Raw genomic sequence first — 17,653 nt, 5'->3', positions numbered from 1 at the left:
AACTGAACCTGCTCTGGCTGGTTCAATGTCTTTATCAAATTGACTTTGCTATGTGTTTTATGGAATACTAAGCTGACCTTAGTGGTCCCTGTTTTGAAGGATTCTGAGTGCCCCTACCTCTGGTTAGAGACCTTGGTGGCTAGCTCCTGATACCAGCAAGAGCAGCCCCAGAGCTTGCTGAGTTTCAGTGTAGCTATGAGAGCTGCTGTCATTTCAGCAGTTGCTCTGAGTCCTTGCAAAGATTTAACTGTGCACAAATCACAAGTCTCTTTCTATACCTTTCGTTGGGCTAGAAAGGCTTCAGACTGGGAGTGACAGAGTGGCTCCTGGGATTCCCCATGCTCTTGACATCCCTTCCTTGCCTCTATGTTAGACCTCACATGTTTGAACGTAAAAGACCTTTCAGATGCACTATTCCTATGATTTAGATGTGGGCACTACATGTGTGGGAGTCTTGGTTGTCTCTAGTAAGGAAACTTTTAGTGCATTGTGCTGGCAGGTGATGCCCTGGCTGCTGCATAGCTCTGCCACATCTCCCCACAGTGGCACTTTACCATTATGTGCCTCCCATGACCTGTCCGTCTGGGGCCTGGGCTCGGGGACCTGGCTTAGAGAGACTGGTGCTGTGGCAAGGAACTAAACTGGGGACAAATGAGCAAATGCCAAAGATGACTGATAACTGTGTGCTTCTTGAAGGTCAGGATGGCTGCCACCCTTCAGGAAGAGGAGGACAGAAGGAAAAGGAAATGTTACTTCATGCTAGTGAGAAGGGGCCATGTGACAGCAACAGAGTGATCTTGCTCTTCTGCAAAGCCTTTTCTCATCTGAAAAATATTAATGAAAGTTTACAATCTCACTTTTCCATGTGTGCATGGGAATAAGTCTATTGCTTAAACACTGGCAGAAAGCAAATGTGGCATTTGTGTAAACAACAGGGTTTTAAAAATATGGCTTAAAAATCTAGGAAGCCTTTGTACCTCCTCCTTTGCTCTCCCTCCTTTTGGCTGCTGTGAGGCCTTGCCATAATGTTCTCTTAACTTTTTAAAAAAGCATGTATTGTTGCCATGTTTGTGCTCTGGTATTTTTGCTTTGCATCATGGGGAATAGCTGCTCCCTAACAGCCTTCAGTTCAGTGTCTGATCCTGCAGCCCTCTTCCTGACTGAAGCTCCCTCATCTTATATGGGCAAATATCTTGCCACTGCATTTGACAATAATTGCAAAGATAATGTAATAAGTCACATCAGAACTATGACAAATGCTATATGAAAGCAAACTATAAGAAGCTGGTTTTCAGAGGCAGTAAAAGTAGAATGGAAAGGTGAGCTGAACTCTTCAGAGGAGGAAGTATGTTCTGATTTTGCTGAAAGCAATGAAAACATTGATGCTTTGCTCTGTGCTTTGCATTCTTTCATTCTCTCTTTGTTGGACATGCAGACATTTTAAAGAAAGATAAGACTTCCTCATTTCTCTGTATTATTGTAAGGGATATTTCCTACTGGCTCAAATGCAGTGATTTCTTTCCAGATGCAAGATGAAAAGCCTCCAGACTCAGTTTTGAGTAGGAGTGGCATCCACAGGAGCAGGGCAGATACCCAGCTAAATATTCCAGACAGTCCTATTAGAGTGAAGCTTTAGTTTTGATATGGGTGGCAACTGTATGAGCACTGAAGGTGCTTGCACTCAGTATTCTTGCAAGCAGCTTTTCTTGTGGGAAAAAACCTTGCAGGTTGTTTTTTAATGTTGCACTATTGCTGTTGAAAAGACTGCTTGTGCAAAGTGGTCTGCATAGTTACTGGCTGATAGATAACAACAACAAATACTAACAGAGCAGGAACTCAGATCCAAATTCCTCTGAATCTCATCAATATTCCAATCCTGTTTCTAATCTGTGCATTTTGGATTGGTCTCTAGCAAGTATCAAAGGCAGCAAGTAAGTATGAGGTAGCTTCTTAAATAGTTACCACAATCTTTTTCTGAGGAAGTGGCCCACTGGAAAACTTCTGCATGTAATGAGAGGTGCCTATATAGCCCATTCAGAGTTGTGAATTGGAAGGAGTATTTTAGATGTGATAACTGCTCAATAATCTCACAGACAGTCTGGAATAGTTCAGCTACCATCTCTCACTGTTTTAAATTAGTTACCTTAGTTTACAGACCAAACCTAGAAAATTATTATCCCTCTGAACTGTCATTTCCCATTACTATTTGGCAGCCCTAATTCATTACATGCTGTAAAAAAACACCCCTCTCTCTAAACTCTCCTAAAGGAAAATAGCTGTCTTAGAAAAATAGCTAAAGCATGTGAGGGTTAAAAGTAACTTTTTTCCCATAAGTGTCATTCGCCCAACTTAGAATTCTTTAATAGATACTGAGCAGCACAGAACTGAAAATATTTTTAATTTCAGTGCTTTGTATATTTACAGAGGGATTACAACAAACTTCTACACTTTATCTACATTTTAATAGGGCAGTGTGAACATATGAAGTGTATTAAGGTGGACTGCCATCCTTATTAAAGTTCTGTGAATTCGTCAAAAGCCCTTAGCAGTTGTGTGCAACAGGGGCTAGAGAGCTTTGCACGACTGAGGTCATGCATCCAGCCAGTTTGTAAGATGATCCCTCTGCACCGAGCCATCAGCCATCCTCAGCATAGGGGCGCACTCATACATGCATTCCCCTCAAGTCATCTTGTGAAAGGCTGCTTGCTTCCAGCTTGGCTTGAAAGTGCAACCTTAATAAAACTCACTGAAGTCTGAGAGAAAATAGCAGTTCTGCAGCAGATAGTGTAGGGGAAAGAGACTGGGATATGCATGTGCAGCTGACTAAAGCAGGCTACATGCTGGACTGTAACAGAGAGGAAACAATAAATCTTAGCTACTATGCAATAAATATTCCCAATTTTAACTAAAGGAGCTGTCCTCAGAGTAAAATTACAAAATTAGCAGTTTATGCAAGCTTGATTTCAGAAGTGTGATTCTCCAGTCTTTTCTCCAAAGACTTTAAAGGAAATTAAGCACAAATTTAAAGAAAGAGGAAGAAAAAGGTTTTCTTACAGTACGAAAGGAAAGTAACAATAACATGTCAGTTTTCCTTTCCTTTGCTTTCCTGGCAGCGATTCTTGCTCATGTAGGCTGCAGTAACCAGCGTCGGGGTCCAGAAGCCAGTGGGAGAAGATTTAACCGGATCCAGCACGGGCAGTGCACCTATACTTTCATTCTGCCAGAACAGGACGGGAGCTGTCGTGAAAGCACAACAGATCAGTACAACACAAATGCTCTGCAGAGAGATGCTCCTCACGTGGAACAGGATTTCTCTTCCCAGAAACTCCAACATCTGGAACATGTGATGGAAAATTACACTCAGTGGCTGCAAAAAGTAAGTGTTTCTTGTTTTCATTCCTCACTAACTGGATTTTTTGGTGATGCTTATGCTGCTCAAAGTTTTCATTAGTTTCTATGAGAATGGAGGTAATAGGGATTGATCTTGTTTGTGGCTGTGGAGAGGAGAAATATTTCAGCCACAGTGCACTCAGTGACATTTCTCTTGGGAGCAGAATTTTCTTCACATTACTGAAAAATGCAACTTCTTAAAGCTTTATCTCAAGAGAGTATGGATGTTTGTGAGACAGAGAGCAGCACAATCCTCCAGAGACTCTAATGACAGAACTCACTTAGTATTCCTACTCTACTCAGAGTTCACAGCATCAGATCGGATGCCATGCAGGATACCTGCCACTCTAACAGCCAATGGGAGCATTTAAAAAAAAACAGGATTTAAAGGCCCTGGTTAAGAATATCGATGTTCCTCCATAATTAGATTTTCTGATGCTATTCTACCCAGCTAATTGCTGGAAAGAAAGAAAGAAGAAAGTATATAGGCATTCACACTCTCCAAAACCTCACAATAAAACTTTTTAGTTGTGTAGATTATACTGGACTAGAAACAACCTGTTTTAATTTGTATGTGTGTATGTGCCTTCTTTCATAGAAAGGGAGAAATGGGTTTGAAGGTAGCAGAAGTAATTATTTTTTAAGAATTTGTGCAATAGCTCAAAGTCTATAATGAACTTTTTGGTATTTTATGTATGATCTCAAGTTTGGGCCTGAAAAAACTTAAATATCTGAACAGTTTCACTCATATGAGCAGTTCCATTCACCTTAACAGGATTGCTTGCTTGTGTAAAATTACATACCTTGCAGGATCTTGCCATGCCTTGGTAATGAAAATGCTTTGGGATAGGTGACCAGTAAAAATAAATAAGCAGTGTCTATATAGTTATTTATAGTGCTCCCATTCTCACACTGGCATTTTGACCTGGCATAACTTAGGAAGTTGAGCAACTGAGTGATGCAACTAGTCACAGAAGATGGCATAAGAAAAATGCTGCATTTGAGAGAGGGATGATTTAACTCTAACATAAGTTCATACTAGGAATGAATATCAATAAAATCTGGTGCAGGCTCTACTAGATGGGCTAATATGCTATGTCAGCATAGTTGCTGCTACCTATCGCAGGTACAATTTTTATTTCATCCAGATATTGTACAAGATAGAAGTGTGTTAAAATGCATATACAACCATCCCGGTCCCTCTAACCCTACTAAAATCTTTAGAGGGGATTTCCTGTATTTTTGTTAAATTAATTGTACTCTTTGAAATGACTCTGTCCAGCCAACATGTGACTATAAATCAAAATATAACCAAGTTTATCCTTTTTAGACCACTTTTCTCATTTTTTAATATCTTGTTCTGCTTTGAGTAATATAAGGCTGAAAACAAGATGATGTCTTTTGCAGAGGAATGCATTTCTTAAGAAATTGTTTCACTGTACCTTGGGAGGCTGAGATAAGCACTAAAAAGAGGGAAGTTGTTATCTGTGTTCGTTCACACATAATTTTCCTTGAGCAAATTGCCTGCTGCATCGTGCTTGTAAGACATCGCTTATTCTGTTTGTCCACTAGAGACTGAACTAAGATCACTCTTTCACTGTGAACTGAACATGATGAAATACGAGTCTCTGGAGTGTGAATGTCTTGGTTAGGGTTAGTCCTCTCACAGTTTGGAAGGAAGTGATTAAACAGGTAGGAAGTCCAATGAAAGGAGTTTATATCCGAGGACTGTTTCCTTCGGCAGCGACTGCAAGGCTGGCTATGGGCAGAGGCGCCCGCCTCCTCTTTTCCTTCCCAGCCCCCAGCCCTCTGCTCCCTGGGGTTTACATAAAACTGGGATTGTGCACGTATCCCCATGTGTCAGTTTTCCCTGGAATGAAAGGACTCATTTCTCTGTGTGATGGAGTATGGCTCACTCTGAACAAATGAGGCTGATGCAGCTCCATTATAGCATCTCTGAATACTGATTTGCATTGCTGCTATTGCCAATACAAAACATCTCAGCTACAACTCACTTCCTTTCAAAACAAGCATAATGCTTAAGTATAGCAGATGTACAATGTAGTCATCTTGCATCTCATTTTTATTCTCTGCATTTCTTCTTCCCAGATTTTTAATATCAGATATAAGAGCTGCTGCTCTAAGCAGCGTTTTACAATGCATCTACTGCGACATAACAAATAATTAGTGGCTATAGGTCTATGATTGGAAGTGAATAATTATAAAAGGAAATAGAGTTTAAGAATCTGAGATATATTCTGACCTACATAAAGGAAATATGTTTATTACTTCAATAACACATGTGACTTTCATTAAAAATGTACACAGGCAGAATTTGACAGGGTCAATTATTTTCTCAGCACAAATTCTGGCCTGCAATATTGAAGAAGTATTTATTAAGAAAGTTTGGAAGAATCATGGTTTGTTTGACTTTGTAGTATTTTAATCTAAAAATATTTTACATTTATATCCAAACTAGCAGATTTTTAGAAGGAAAACAAGTATTTTATTTTATTTTTTCCAAAAAGACAACTTTTTAATGTTTAAAGCCAAAAGTTTTCTTTGATGACCTACCAACTTGATTGTAAATCAAAGTCTGGGGAGCCAATTACCATCAGTAAAGTCCCAGCCTTGTCCATTACCATATCTCCGGTCAGCATAACTGGGATTGGTTGGCAAACCAGAGACATGGCAAAATTCTCTGTGCAGATACTGCTCAGAAGAAGATGACTTAGTAAACATTTTTAGAGATTTTCCTAGAACTGTTTATTTTAATACCGGATAACTTTCCCCATTGTTTAAGCTTGGGTTTCATTTCTGCAATATGTTTATACTAATACTTCAAAACAAACAGTTCATCACATTTGCTTTCTTGCATTAACTGACTGGCACACATGATACTGTTTGGTATTTAATTGCAGTGTCTAAATATTGCCAAAGAGGAGTTACATGAAATGTTATCATCATGTCTTGTTTGGGAGCTTTCTGTTAGTCAGCTTGCTGAGCTTAGAATATCAAAGGACTCAGGGTAGCCGTATTGATGAGTGTTTCATATACCTATCCCTCAGTCTAACTAGTAATAATAATGTTATTGCAGTAATAAGCAAGTTTTACATGTCAATCATTTTTTTCCCTGTTCATTGCCTAAGCAGAACACCATAAAAGTTTAAAATGAATGCTCAATAGCAGGATACTTATGGAAGCTAGCACCACAATCATTCTGGGCAGCCAGATTTCTTTTTCCCTTTTCTCTGCAAATATTGATGACACCACTACAGTTAAGTCAAACAAATAAGCTTCAACACACTTCCTTTTCCCTTCAAAGTGCCTCTGCTGTCACCAGCTATAAACAGAAGTAGTGTAAAAAGATGAGCCAAATTTGGTCACTGAAGAAAGAAATGATAAGTATTTTTTTCTGGGATATCTGCAGTTATTTGATAGTTTGCTTTAGTCTACTTTAAAGTTTATTCTTACCATAGTTTTGATAAATTATTTGTCTATTGCATTCTCTGTGCTCTTTGACTTCATTACTTGCAGAAGTAACATTGCAAGTGCTTACTTGGGTTTTAAATATGTTTTGAGAGAGACTAGTCATTGTGCAGAAGAAACATGGCTTTTGGAAAGACCTGTGCCTGTCACTGTGCTGTGTCTTCAGTGAAAGTCTGCCCCTCTCTGCTGTCTTTTCCAGCAGGTCCTAGCATGGCTTATGTGTGTGAAGTGGTTGGATTTTGCCTTGGATTTCATGCGGTTTACTGCAGATGAGAAAATTCCTTACATGTCAGTTTTGTTGTGAAGCTGTGTGATGGAATCTGCCATGAAGAGAACAGATCTCAAGGGCTGTCTTAATATCCTGTGAAGCAAATTGATCTATAATGATGGAGGTGGCCATAGTGTCTGTAAAATTTTGTCACATTTTTTCCTTGTTGAACTATTACAAGAAAGGAGGGGGGGAAGGACGTGGGGTATGTGGGGAAACCAACCAACCACCACCAACAAAAACCCCTCCATTTTATTTGTGATTATGTCTCATTGGGAAATTTCATAATGTAACATGTGACCATAAAGTCCATATATTTGGATATAAGTGCAACCAGGAGCTCCATGGTGAAATCCTGCCATTCCACTTGTCTGAGCAGTACTAACAGGACTGTGTAAGAAATGCTTACCCAAGGTGGATCAGAGCTTAAAGGAAACAGTGAGAAAGCTTCACCCAAATCTGGCTGCTAGTGTGCTGTGTAGCATCCAGCTTGGACATGGATTTCTTGTCTAGCCCCAGAGGTTGTTTGCTATTCAAATTGCTTCTTTTTGCTCCGGAGTCAAAGAATTCTCATATCCAAAACAAAGCCTTGTCCTGGAGAGGTTTGAAGTGCAGTTCTCACAATCAATCAGTGAAACAAATGTTGAGATTCAAATGAGTGGGATCACTTGCATAGTATATACTACTCAGTGAGTAAGTGTATATATAAAAGCCAAATTGAAAGAGCACAACTAAATTCATGGGAACAAACTGATTCTAAGAAAATTCACCTTTGAGTGTGAAACCAAATTTGCTTTTCTACCTCAAAAAATACCCCAAATCAACCAACTCTCTTGGCCAATAATATGTCTCAAAGCTTTATTAATCAAAGTGCTGAAGTCCTGTGTCATTCTGAGGTACCCACAAGAAAGAGGCAAGAGTTCAAATGTGGAGATGCCCAAAAGTTTTACATCACTCGGGGATAACCTATTTGGCAATGATGCTTTCTTTAAGAAGCAGAAAAATCAGAGAAGTAGACTGAGGAATAATCTCATGTTGCCACATTTGGTCACCAATTACTTTAAAAAATATTTCCCATGCTTGAGCAGAAGACTTTATCATAACATGCAGTAGAACCTGAATGTGTTTATTTTCAGTGATGACAACTGTAATTAGGAACTTTCTGGTAACAATAAAATATCACATTTATTAGTCATCAGAACTGTCCAACCAACATGCCCAGTGGGAGATCTCATTCAGAGCACTAAGAGCTTTTCTAAATTAAAAAGTAAATGGTGTGTCATTCAGAGGGTGCAGAGAATTCATTATTTCCATTCCCTTCTGTGGTTTGGAAACAGCCTCTGTTTCACAGTGCTGGGTGCCTTGTCAGAAAAAAAACCCACACACCAGTCCATGTGGGAAAACTATAGGGCTGGGTATTTTAGGCCTGCATCATCCCACCCAAACTTCTGGCTAAAACTCAGAGATACCCAGGTCAGATTTTCCTTTGCTGTGGGGAAAAATTTGGGTCACTTGTGTGATTTTTTTGCAAGCATATCCTGAAAGGTGAAGATACTTAACCTGCTTGTATTCTACTCAATTTACACTTTAGCTTAGTTCAGTCCTCCTCCGTATTTGCAATAAAGTGCAAAGAAGGAAGAGCTAGCAAGTGAGGACCTTCTAGAACCAGTATCATGGGTTTGGCTACGATGTGATACTCGTTTTCAGCACCAGCAGCTCAAGTGTCTTGAATAAACAGCCTTGGTGTAAAACTCTTCCCAGTAGCATAAGGATTTCCTCTCTTGTTAAAGGCTTGAAGTTTGATCAGGAAAAGGAAATTGAAAGTTTTAGATTTCATAGGAATTATTTTTCTTATGAAACAAGCTGTACTTTAACACAAAGTTATTCTTGTGTAACCACATCTAGTCTTTTTTTTTTTTTTTTAATGAAATACCAGGGTGGTGAATATTCACTAGGAAGGATAACTTAAAATGTCACAATTTGGTGGACATTTGCACTATATTCTCTTTAATATTCAAGCACAAAAATCAGGCTTTGCTTTTCATTACCTTAGTTAGGAAACAGCAAGAATTTTCATCTATCCTGGAAAGAAATACTGGACCATTGTGCTCCCCATCCCAGATATGTTTCTGTCCTTTCTTGTGCATATGTTGCAAGACAAACCTGATTGTCCTTTGGGCATGTATGGCATCTGCTTATTTAATAGGACTTGGCATAACTATACAGTTACAATGTTCCACCAGGTCTTTTATTTGTTGGAGTAAATACTGGCTATTTGTCATGTTGTGTCTGATTGTCTTGTTGCAGATAATGCACAGGATGTTCTTTCTGCAATAGAAAAGTATGGGAGAAACCAAAAGCCACTTGTTCCAATTAGCACAATTCCCTTCTGACTCTGTTCTGCTGGAGGATTTGGGTCCTGACATTTTCTACTCCTCCTGTACCAAGCAGGCAAATAGGCTTGAGAGATTACCCTAGAGATAGGATAAGCTCTAGGCATCTCTGCCAGGAAATTAAGTCAAGAACTGTGGGAGACAACCAGGAGTATGAGCAGACAACCTTAGAAGGTAATCTGTCTATTTTGACAGCATAGCTTCTTTCACAGTAGAGCACAGATGATCAGATAGGTGCTAATCAATTTAGAATCTAAAAATTAATTCTGCTGCAGGCTGATATGCTGTTTATAGACTGACCCAGCCTTCTTTCACATCTAAATTTCCTTTTAAGGCTTTCTGTGTGCAAGAGGATTTTCTTGAAAGATACTATCAATGTTACAAAACTTGTGTCTTAGGGATAACATTGGTTAGCAGGCCAGAATTTTAGTTTCCTCATCTGTGATCCATGCTACCCTAAACCTGCAGAGGGAACTTGGACAGTTTCCGGAAGAAAAATATTGGTGTCATTTGAGTGCTCCTGCCCACCATTTCAAACATTACTACAAGCTTTTATTCCTTATGAAAGGTTCTCCAGCCTTCAAAGTGGAGTCCTTCCTTCCTGACTGTAGATGAAAAAAATTTCTTAATGTGTAAATTTATTATTTTGAGATGTATCAAAATATGATAAAAGATGATCAGAGGGCTGGATCACCTCTCCTGTGAAGACAGGCTGAAAGAATTTGGGCTGTTCAGCCCAGAGAGAAGGCTCTGGGGAGACCCTATAACTGCATTTCACTATCTGATGGGGACCTACAGGAAGGCTGGAGAAGGACTGTTCAGAAAGGGGTAGGATGAGGAGCAATGGTTTGAAACAGGAGCAGGGTAGATTTAGGTTGGACATAAGGAGGAAGTTCTTTACAATGAGATTGGTAAAATACTGGAAGAGGTTGCTCAGGCATGTGGTTGAGGCCCCATCCCTGAAGACATGCAAGATCAGACTTGATGTGGCCCTGGGTCTGCCTGGTCTAGTTGGAGGTGTCCCTGCTCACTGCTGGAGGTTGGACAAGATGACCTTTGATGGTCCCTTCCAGCCGGATGAAGTCTGTGAATCTGTATTCAAACTTTAGTACGTGCCAAACCCATGGACACATTCAAATACCCACAACAATCAAAGCAGCAGTTCTACTACAATCTTTAGAAATGATTTTACATTTATCTTCAGCGTGGTGGTAGGTTTGCTTGCCCTTTGGATCATATTATTTATGAATGTTTTAAAGTTGTCAGCCTATGTTTATAGAAGTGGCTTTCTTTCTGAACTCGCCTGCAAATATGGTCTTGAACAGTGGGGATTTACGAAAAAATAATGTGGTGGTTGTTAAATGATGATTTTTTTTTAAATGTTTTTGCTAATCATTGTATAGAATGAATTTAAAATTTGGGTTAAACCACCCATGGCTCTATTCAAATGTGCTAATTTTCATGTTTATATGTTCAGCTTTGAATATCTCCAGCAATAATTATCCTCCTGGAGTCTTAGTTCTCATGCAGAAGTGTTTTGCAGGAAAGAGAAGTGTATTAACTAAATCTCTTTTTTCAGATGTTCCCATCAGCTTGATGTGGGGGTGAGAGTGAGGGTGAGCAGTCTCGTTTACATGCCCATCCTTTCTCCTGAGTCCCGAGTTTATGTTGCACGAAGGCAAGGATCTTCAGAAAATTCTCAGAGCACTAAAATCCTTAATCCTAAAATCCTTATATTTTTAAGGAAACACGTGTGTAGAAGTGATTGGATAGTTCTGAAATCTCACAGAAGCACGTTATGTACAACCTGATGAAGCCCATTGCAGCCTCTGAAACCTGGGCATTTGTATGTAGATAAAAGCAGATTAAATGAGGATTTAGGATCACTGCCATTATCATTTAAGTATTAAGTATAGTTATTCTTATCCTAGTTATATATTTACCCTCTGCAGTTTTAACTCATCAGGAAATTCCTGTGGCCTTCTAGGCCACATCAGCAAGTCAACACAGTAACAGGCAACCCCCGAACCATGATGCTTTTGGTGCTGTGCCTGGAATTTTGAGGATCTGCTTAGAGGGAAAATTGCTCAAAGAGGTGACCTAATCTCTTCCTGAATGAACTATTCCCCTTTGTTCCTTGGCTAAAACTCCATACTTCACTCTCTGTGTAACTTACTATAGTAGAGATAAATGGTCAAGGGCCACCTATCTTTCCTGTGTCACTTCTATCCTGCTAATGGGAAGGGCCATCATTGCTCTGCTAGAAAGTTTTTCTGTGTTGCTATTTTTGTGCAGAGGAGATACGGACTGCAAAATTCTTTATCACTTCAGCCTGTTAACTACAAAGGCGATGATTAAGGTTGTTTCTCTTCACATTTTTCTTGAATGATCCAGTTTGATCTCTTGGCTTTTCCAAGAATCCTGGCTGTTGGAATAAATACCCTTTTGTATATTCTTCTGACATGGTTTACTTCCATGACATCGTACAGCTCAGCCATTATGGCTTCTGCCTTCCTGTCAGCTGCTGAAGAATTACTTGTACCTGTTACAATACTGGAGTTTTATGCAGGGAAGCGTGAACAAGACAGCTGTATCTGCAGAGGCACACAAGGCAAGAAGAGTTTGCCAAGTACCAAAGGGTTATCACTAGAGGTGAAGGATGATTGCAGTAGGATGAATTCAATATCCCTCGGTAAAAGAGAAAGTTTCACAGTTTGCTCCACGAGCCGTTGTGGCAGTCACTGTACACAGATATGGCACATGAGAAGTATCCCCTCCAATGAGTAATTTCAAATCCTCATTAGGTGAGCTTTGCTGTGAAGGCTGACTCTTTTTTCACACTCCACTGGCTTCCCTGGAACTAAGTTATTAGCAGAGTTTCTGCTTCTCACCTCACTGGCAAAATGCTTTCACCTTGTTGCATGCTTACATACACTGCTCTAAAGATCCAGTATAATGCTTGGGTAAACTGTGAAATATCTGTTAGGAGTTTGTGGGTTGGGAAAATTGTAAATGCAATAAGAATACATGTAACTTTATCAAGTGATTTTTTTATTTTAATCATAAAACATTTCCATAAAGTAGTTATGGGACAGGTAACTCCCAAGGAAACTGAAGATGAGTTTGTAACTCCAGACCATTGGAAAGGGTGATCTCAGGGAAAATGTTAAGTGATCTGGAGAAAGACTGGAAGGGCAAAATATAAGCTGAGAGGTGTGGGTGGTGTTTCAGAGCAAGAAGTCTGTCTGAGGTTGATACAAGACTTTCATTAAAAGTCTGACTGGAAGGTTGTTGTAATCCATAAATTAGTGTGCTGCCAAACACATCTACTTGCCATTACAGCACACACAGTAAGATAACTTCTTCTGCAGAGACAGAAAAAGCTGAAAAATTACTCTGGTGTACAGTACTATGTTCAGTAAAATGCCCTGAAACAATGTGGCTGTAAAACTATCGACTGGCTATGTGGCTCTACAAATGTAATACTATATATTTTAATAGTATCACAGCCTGCTGTAGAAAAATTCACAATTGCTGAGGAAAGCTTATTTTAAACCCCCACTATTTTCATTAAAAAAAAAACCCCAAACCAACCCAAAAAAGAACAAAAAACCCCAACAAAATTATTTTTCTTATTTTCAGAAGAATAAAGAAAATGCTTAGCACATATTTTAATAAAGAACCCATGAATTCTCCACATTTTGCTGGTTACCAAAGTATCTGAAATGCAGACACCTCCCAGCTGAAATGTTGAGTAGAATCAGAATGCAATGGGTGGTGGTGCAGGTGATCACCGATGCATCACTCTCTTACCAGGAACACCTGTCAAGAAGACAACCTCGGAAGTAATTGTGTTTGCTGCTTATACTTGACCATTAAGTGAAGAAACAATTCACCAGCACCAAGCAAGCACCACAGAGAGTCTGTGATGAACTGGAGGCCAGAAATGCTAGAAAGGCATTTGCTCAAACTTGCCAACTTTGGATTTTGCAAGATTTAAGGACCTGACCAAGGGTTATGTCTGGAGTTGATGATACTCTGAACTTTCCAGGAAATATCTAGCACATTACAAGCTTCACCCCTAGGAAAAAGAACTGTTTTCATTTCACCACGGGAGAGTATTACCACAAGCATGTGGCTACTTTTCAGTAGACTTTAACAGGAGGTAGAATCGAGTGGAAATTACTCTGTTACTCTAAACAAAGACACATCTATTTTATACTTTTGGATAAGCGGATGAGAATGGGAAGTACAAAGACTCCTCATAGAAGCCTTCCTACAAAGAACAATGTCACAACAATTCAGAGCATCAAAAGAGGTTAATTCCTTGCACAATTCACCTAGGGGTTTATAGGATCCCAGGTTTTTTTCTTTTTTTTTTTTTTTTTCTTTTTGTCAGTGCATGATGACCATTATGGCACATGCTGTGCTGGCCACTAGTAAGTTTTAAAAACATAAAAATATTCCATTATTGTTATGTATACAGTGAATGAGTAAATAGTGTATTTAAGTGTTTAGTTAATGCATATATTTATAGGGACATATATGTGTGTGTACATATATATATATAAATACACACAGTTTGAGAAGCAACCGGCAGCTTTACATCCTCTATCTCATGTTGTCCCACAACTGCAGATTCATCTGAAAGCTCAGGTCTAATGGACAACTTCAATTTTCCTCCATCAATTTCTACAGTTGCTATTCCAAAAGCCCATTTGTAACCCTTAGGGTCTTTAAAACGCCCTTCTCTCAGAAAATCAATTCCCAAAATACAAGGTGCATTAGGACCTGTTACAATAGTATGTTTCTTCCACTGCTTCCCAGTTAAACTTATATCAACCTCTATCTTAAACAACTCTTGAGATCCACCAGTGACTCCCTGAATAGTTATAGATTCTCCCCCTTGATAATTTGATGGTATTATGGTGCACTGAGCTCCTGTGTCAACCAAGGCCCTGTACTTCTGAAATTTTGAAATGCCAGGCCACTGGATGTACACATCCCAATAGATTCTGTTATCTCCATTATCCCTTACCTCCCCCTGGCGGAAGGCAGGGCACCCCTAATGGTGGGGATTACATCCACATGTACAGCTGGCACAACGTCCAGCATCAGAATTAGGATCACTGTTGGAGCTATCAGAGTTGTTCTGGGAAACTGAGGAAGCGACAGCTACCCTCCTGGTATTGCTACCTCGGGATCTGCCCCTCTGCAGCTCCCGTAACCTCTTGAAAAGATCAGAAGTTGGTTGACCATCCCATCTGTTCATGTTCTCACCAAACTGATCACGCAGAGTTATCCAGATACTGCCACGTGATTGCCTCTGCTGTCTGTTTTGGTTTGACCTATTCTGGAATGGCCTCCTTGGAGCACGTCTGTTCCTAACAGCTGAAACTTGTATCCATCTGGAGGAAGAGGAATCAGAATCATCCCCCTTCATCAAGTTGGATATGGAGGTTTTAAGTTCCTCCTTCAGCTCTTTCATGCAATTCTCCATCTTTCCAGACAGAGTTTCAATGGCTGAAACCAAAGAAGTACGTGCAAGACTATCCTCCAACTGCCTCATTTGGTCAGTGAAATGGCCAACAGTAGGAGGTGCTCCACCATAATTTCTTGCCACAATCCTGCTTGCCAGAATAGTAGCATAATTAGGAGGAGCAAGCTTAATGAGCTTTTTGGCAAGGCCTGTTCCAACAGGAATTTCATCAGGATTCAGAGTCTTATGATCTCCATACATTACTTCTCTCACAGCAAACTCTCTCAGACGCTTGATTCCCTCAGCTATTGTGGTCCAAGGCTTAGGGTTCCATGGTAAATCATCTCTGCTGGGGTACCTCAGTGAGACTGCCAGTAGGAGGCGTGCCCACAGAGAAACTTTACCAATGCACTTGCCTAGATGCCTGTCTATGCCTGTATCCTTTGAGAGCATCCCCAACTGCGAGGCCGACTTGTCACCTACCACCAATGCTGGGGCTCCCATATCAAAACACCTGGCTAGCCAAGACAGGACTGGCTCATTATCTTCTCTGATGTAATCCTTCCTCACATGTCTAATTTCCTGTCTGGGTGCATTAGCTGACTGTATGTCATCCTCATCCTCATCATCATCATCATCCTGAGGTCGCTGTCCCCATAATCCTATTTTAATCCTCCGTTGAATTTCTTTGAGTTCAGAGGCACTACCAGCAGTTGCTAATCTACTAGGGTCTACATCCTGACCTACATTTCCATCATCCATGTGGGGTCTCAAGAGGCCTACCAGAGTTTTAAGGCTAACCCTCTCTTCCTCATCAGAAGGATCTTTCTTAAGAGAGGGACCCTGAGTAGAAGGGCCCTCATCTCCATCTGCACCATCTCCTGCAGCATCTGCATCTCCTCCTGCAGCTCCTTTGCGCTTTCTGGTGATAGTGGCAACCAAATTTACTGGCTTTGTTTTCACATTCACAGCAGAGTTGGAAGAGCAAGTAGCCTTATGTCTTTCTTGACACAGTGCTATCAGTAGCCATATGATTATTCCAAGAAGCAACAAAATTAAGATTAAGGCTAGTACAAGATATCTAGGGTACCACTGGTTACAAAGACCCTCTGTAGTTGTAAGAGGAGTAACAAACTCATATGTGTCTGCTAGCAGATCCATAGTTGAGTTACCATAGCTTCTTAGCCCAATAAGACCATAACAGAATTCACCAACATTCAGTAACTTGTTCTTAACCCAAAGAAACGACTTATATGCCATGTATCTCACAATCTTGTCTATCATGCAGGAAACAGCCCATCTGTAAACAATCACACTGATAACAGAGGAAATAAAATTACTCAAAATCCAAAACAGCTTCATTTTGCTTCCTAATCTGAGCAGAAATAAATCAAACAAGCAATCGAGCCCCACGTTGGGCGCCAAAAATAAAAAGTGTGTCGGTGTGAGCTGAAATTCCCCCCCCACCAACAATAACCAGGCTAGCTCAGTCTGGAAGCAAATGAAAAGCTGTATTTACAAGCAGAGTCTAAAATCTACAGTGAAATGCAATGAATATGTACAAATATACAAAATTCACAACATTCACAAATATATACAATCAACAGAAAAAGCACAATCGATCTCCCTTTGCTTCCCCCCAAGGGGACCCTCCCAAAGGGGCCTCCCTCTCCCAGGAGCTTCCCCCCCAGACCCCCCTGGACAGAGAAGCACAGTTAGTTAAGCAGAAAGTTGTTAACTTAGCTGCCAAGGTCAGTACGTGTTATCTTCAGCCAGAAGAGAAGAAGAAACAGCAGCCAGACAGCCCAGCAACTGCCCCCACTGCCGAACGCAGAATGTGCCGAATGCCTACTTTGTTTTGGGTAATAGTTCTTAAACATTTCTATCTATCCAATGGAAGTGTTTAGAACAATCGTTATTTTGCTTTCTTACACCCAATAGTGACTTATTTACATTCTTTCACTTTCTCTGTTCTGAACTTTGCAAGGAAAAATTAAAAAGACAGTTTCAAACCATCACAGTAAGTTGAAATGGATGTGCCAACATTACAAAGTGTTATAAAATTAATCACAAACAGAAATTATAAAATTAATCACAAACAGAAATAAAAGAATTTTTCTGGAATTCAGGTTCTTAAAGCTAGGACTATTGATTGTTTTTCTTTAATGTTAAACCAGTGAGGCAAAAAAAGCAGCAGTTGTTGCTTTCTACCTTAATGCCAACCAGTGCTCTCCCCCAAAAAACTCTCTTATAAACCCTATGGGAGAAAAACCAAACAAGCAAGCAAGCAAGCAACCAACCAAAACCCAAACACCAAACCAAACAAAGAAAATCACCCCAAAAACATTTTCCTCGCTCCCACATATCTCAGAGGCAACTAGCTATTTGTCTACTGACTCCTGGGGTATTTCCTAGAAGCAGAATTGACTAAGACTGAAATTGTTTTCCTTGCACTGTTATGGGCATGAAGATGTGATATGAATTCTTGATTTGGAAAATATGAACCATGTGTAACATCCTTCTAGTTTATGTGCATTTTTAAAGACTACTTCAACATTTCTATCCATTATTTTGCTACCTAAATGATACAGACCACCTGAAATTACAATCAAAATTCTTTAATCTTTTGTCACT

At 39.9% G+C, this 17,653-nt stretch overlaps 1 protein-coding gene across 1 annotated transcript in view; it reads left to right on the top strand.

Moving 5' to 3' along the window:
- The first annotated feature begins 3,079 nt into the window (after positions 1 to 3,079).
- ANGPT1 (angiopoietin 1) overlaps positions 3,080 to 17,653 on the top strand; it is a 136,365-nt gene continuing 121,791 nt past the window's right edge. The window contains exon 1 of the mRNA XM_054385358.1: positions 3,080 to 3,376. Within this exon, the coding sequence (XP_054241333.1) occupies positions 3,080 to 3,376 (297 nt within the window). The remainder of the gene's footprint in view (positions 3,377 to 17,653) is intronic.

This window comes from Indicator indicator, chromosome 12 (genome assembly GCF_027791375.1).
Source record: "Indicator indicator isolate 239-I01 chromosome 12, UM_Iind_1.1, whole genome shotgun sequence".
NCBI lineage: Eukaryota > Metazoa > Chordata > Aves > Piciformes > Indicatoridae > Indicator > Indicator indicator.
The sequence above is the reverse complement of the archived record's forward strand: the minus strand, read 5'-3'. Positions and strand labels throughout refer to the sequence as shown.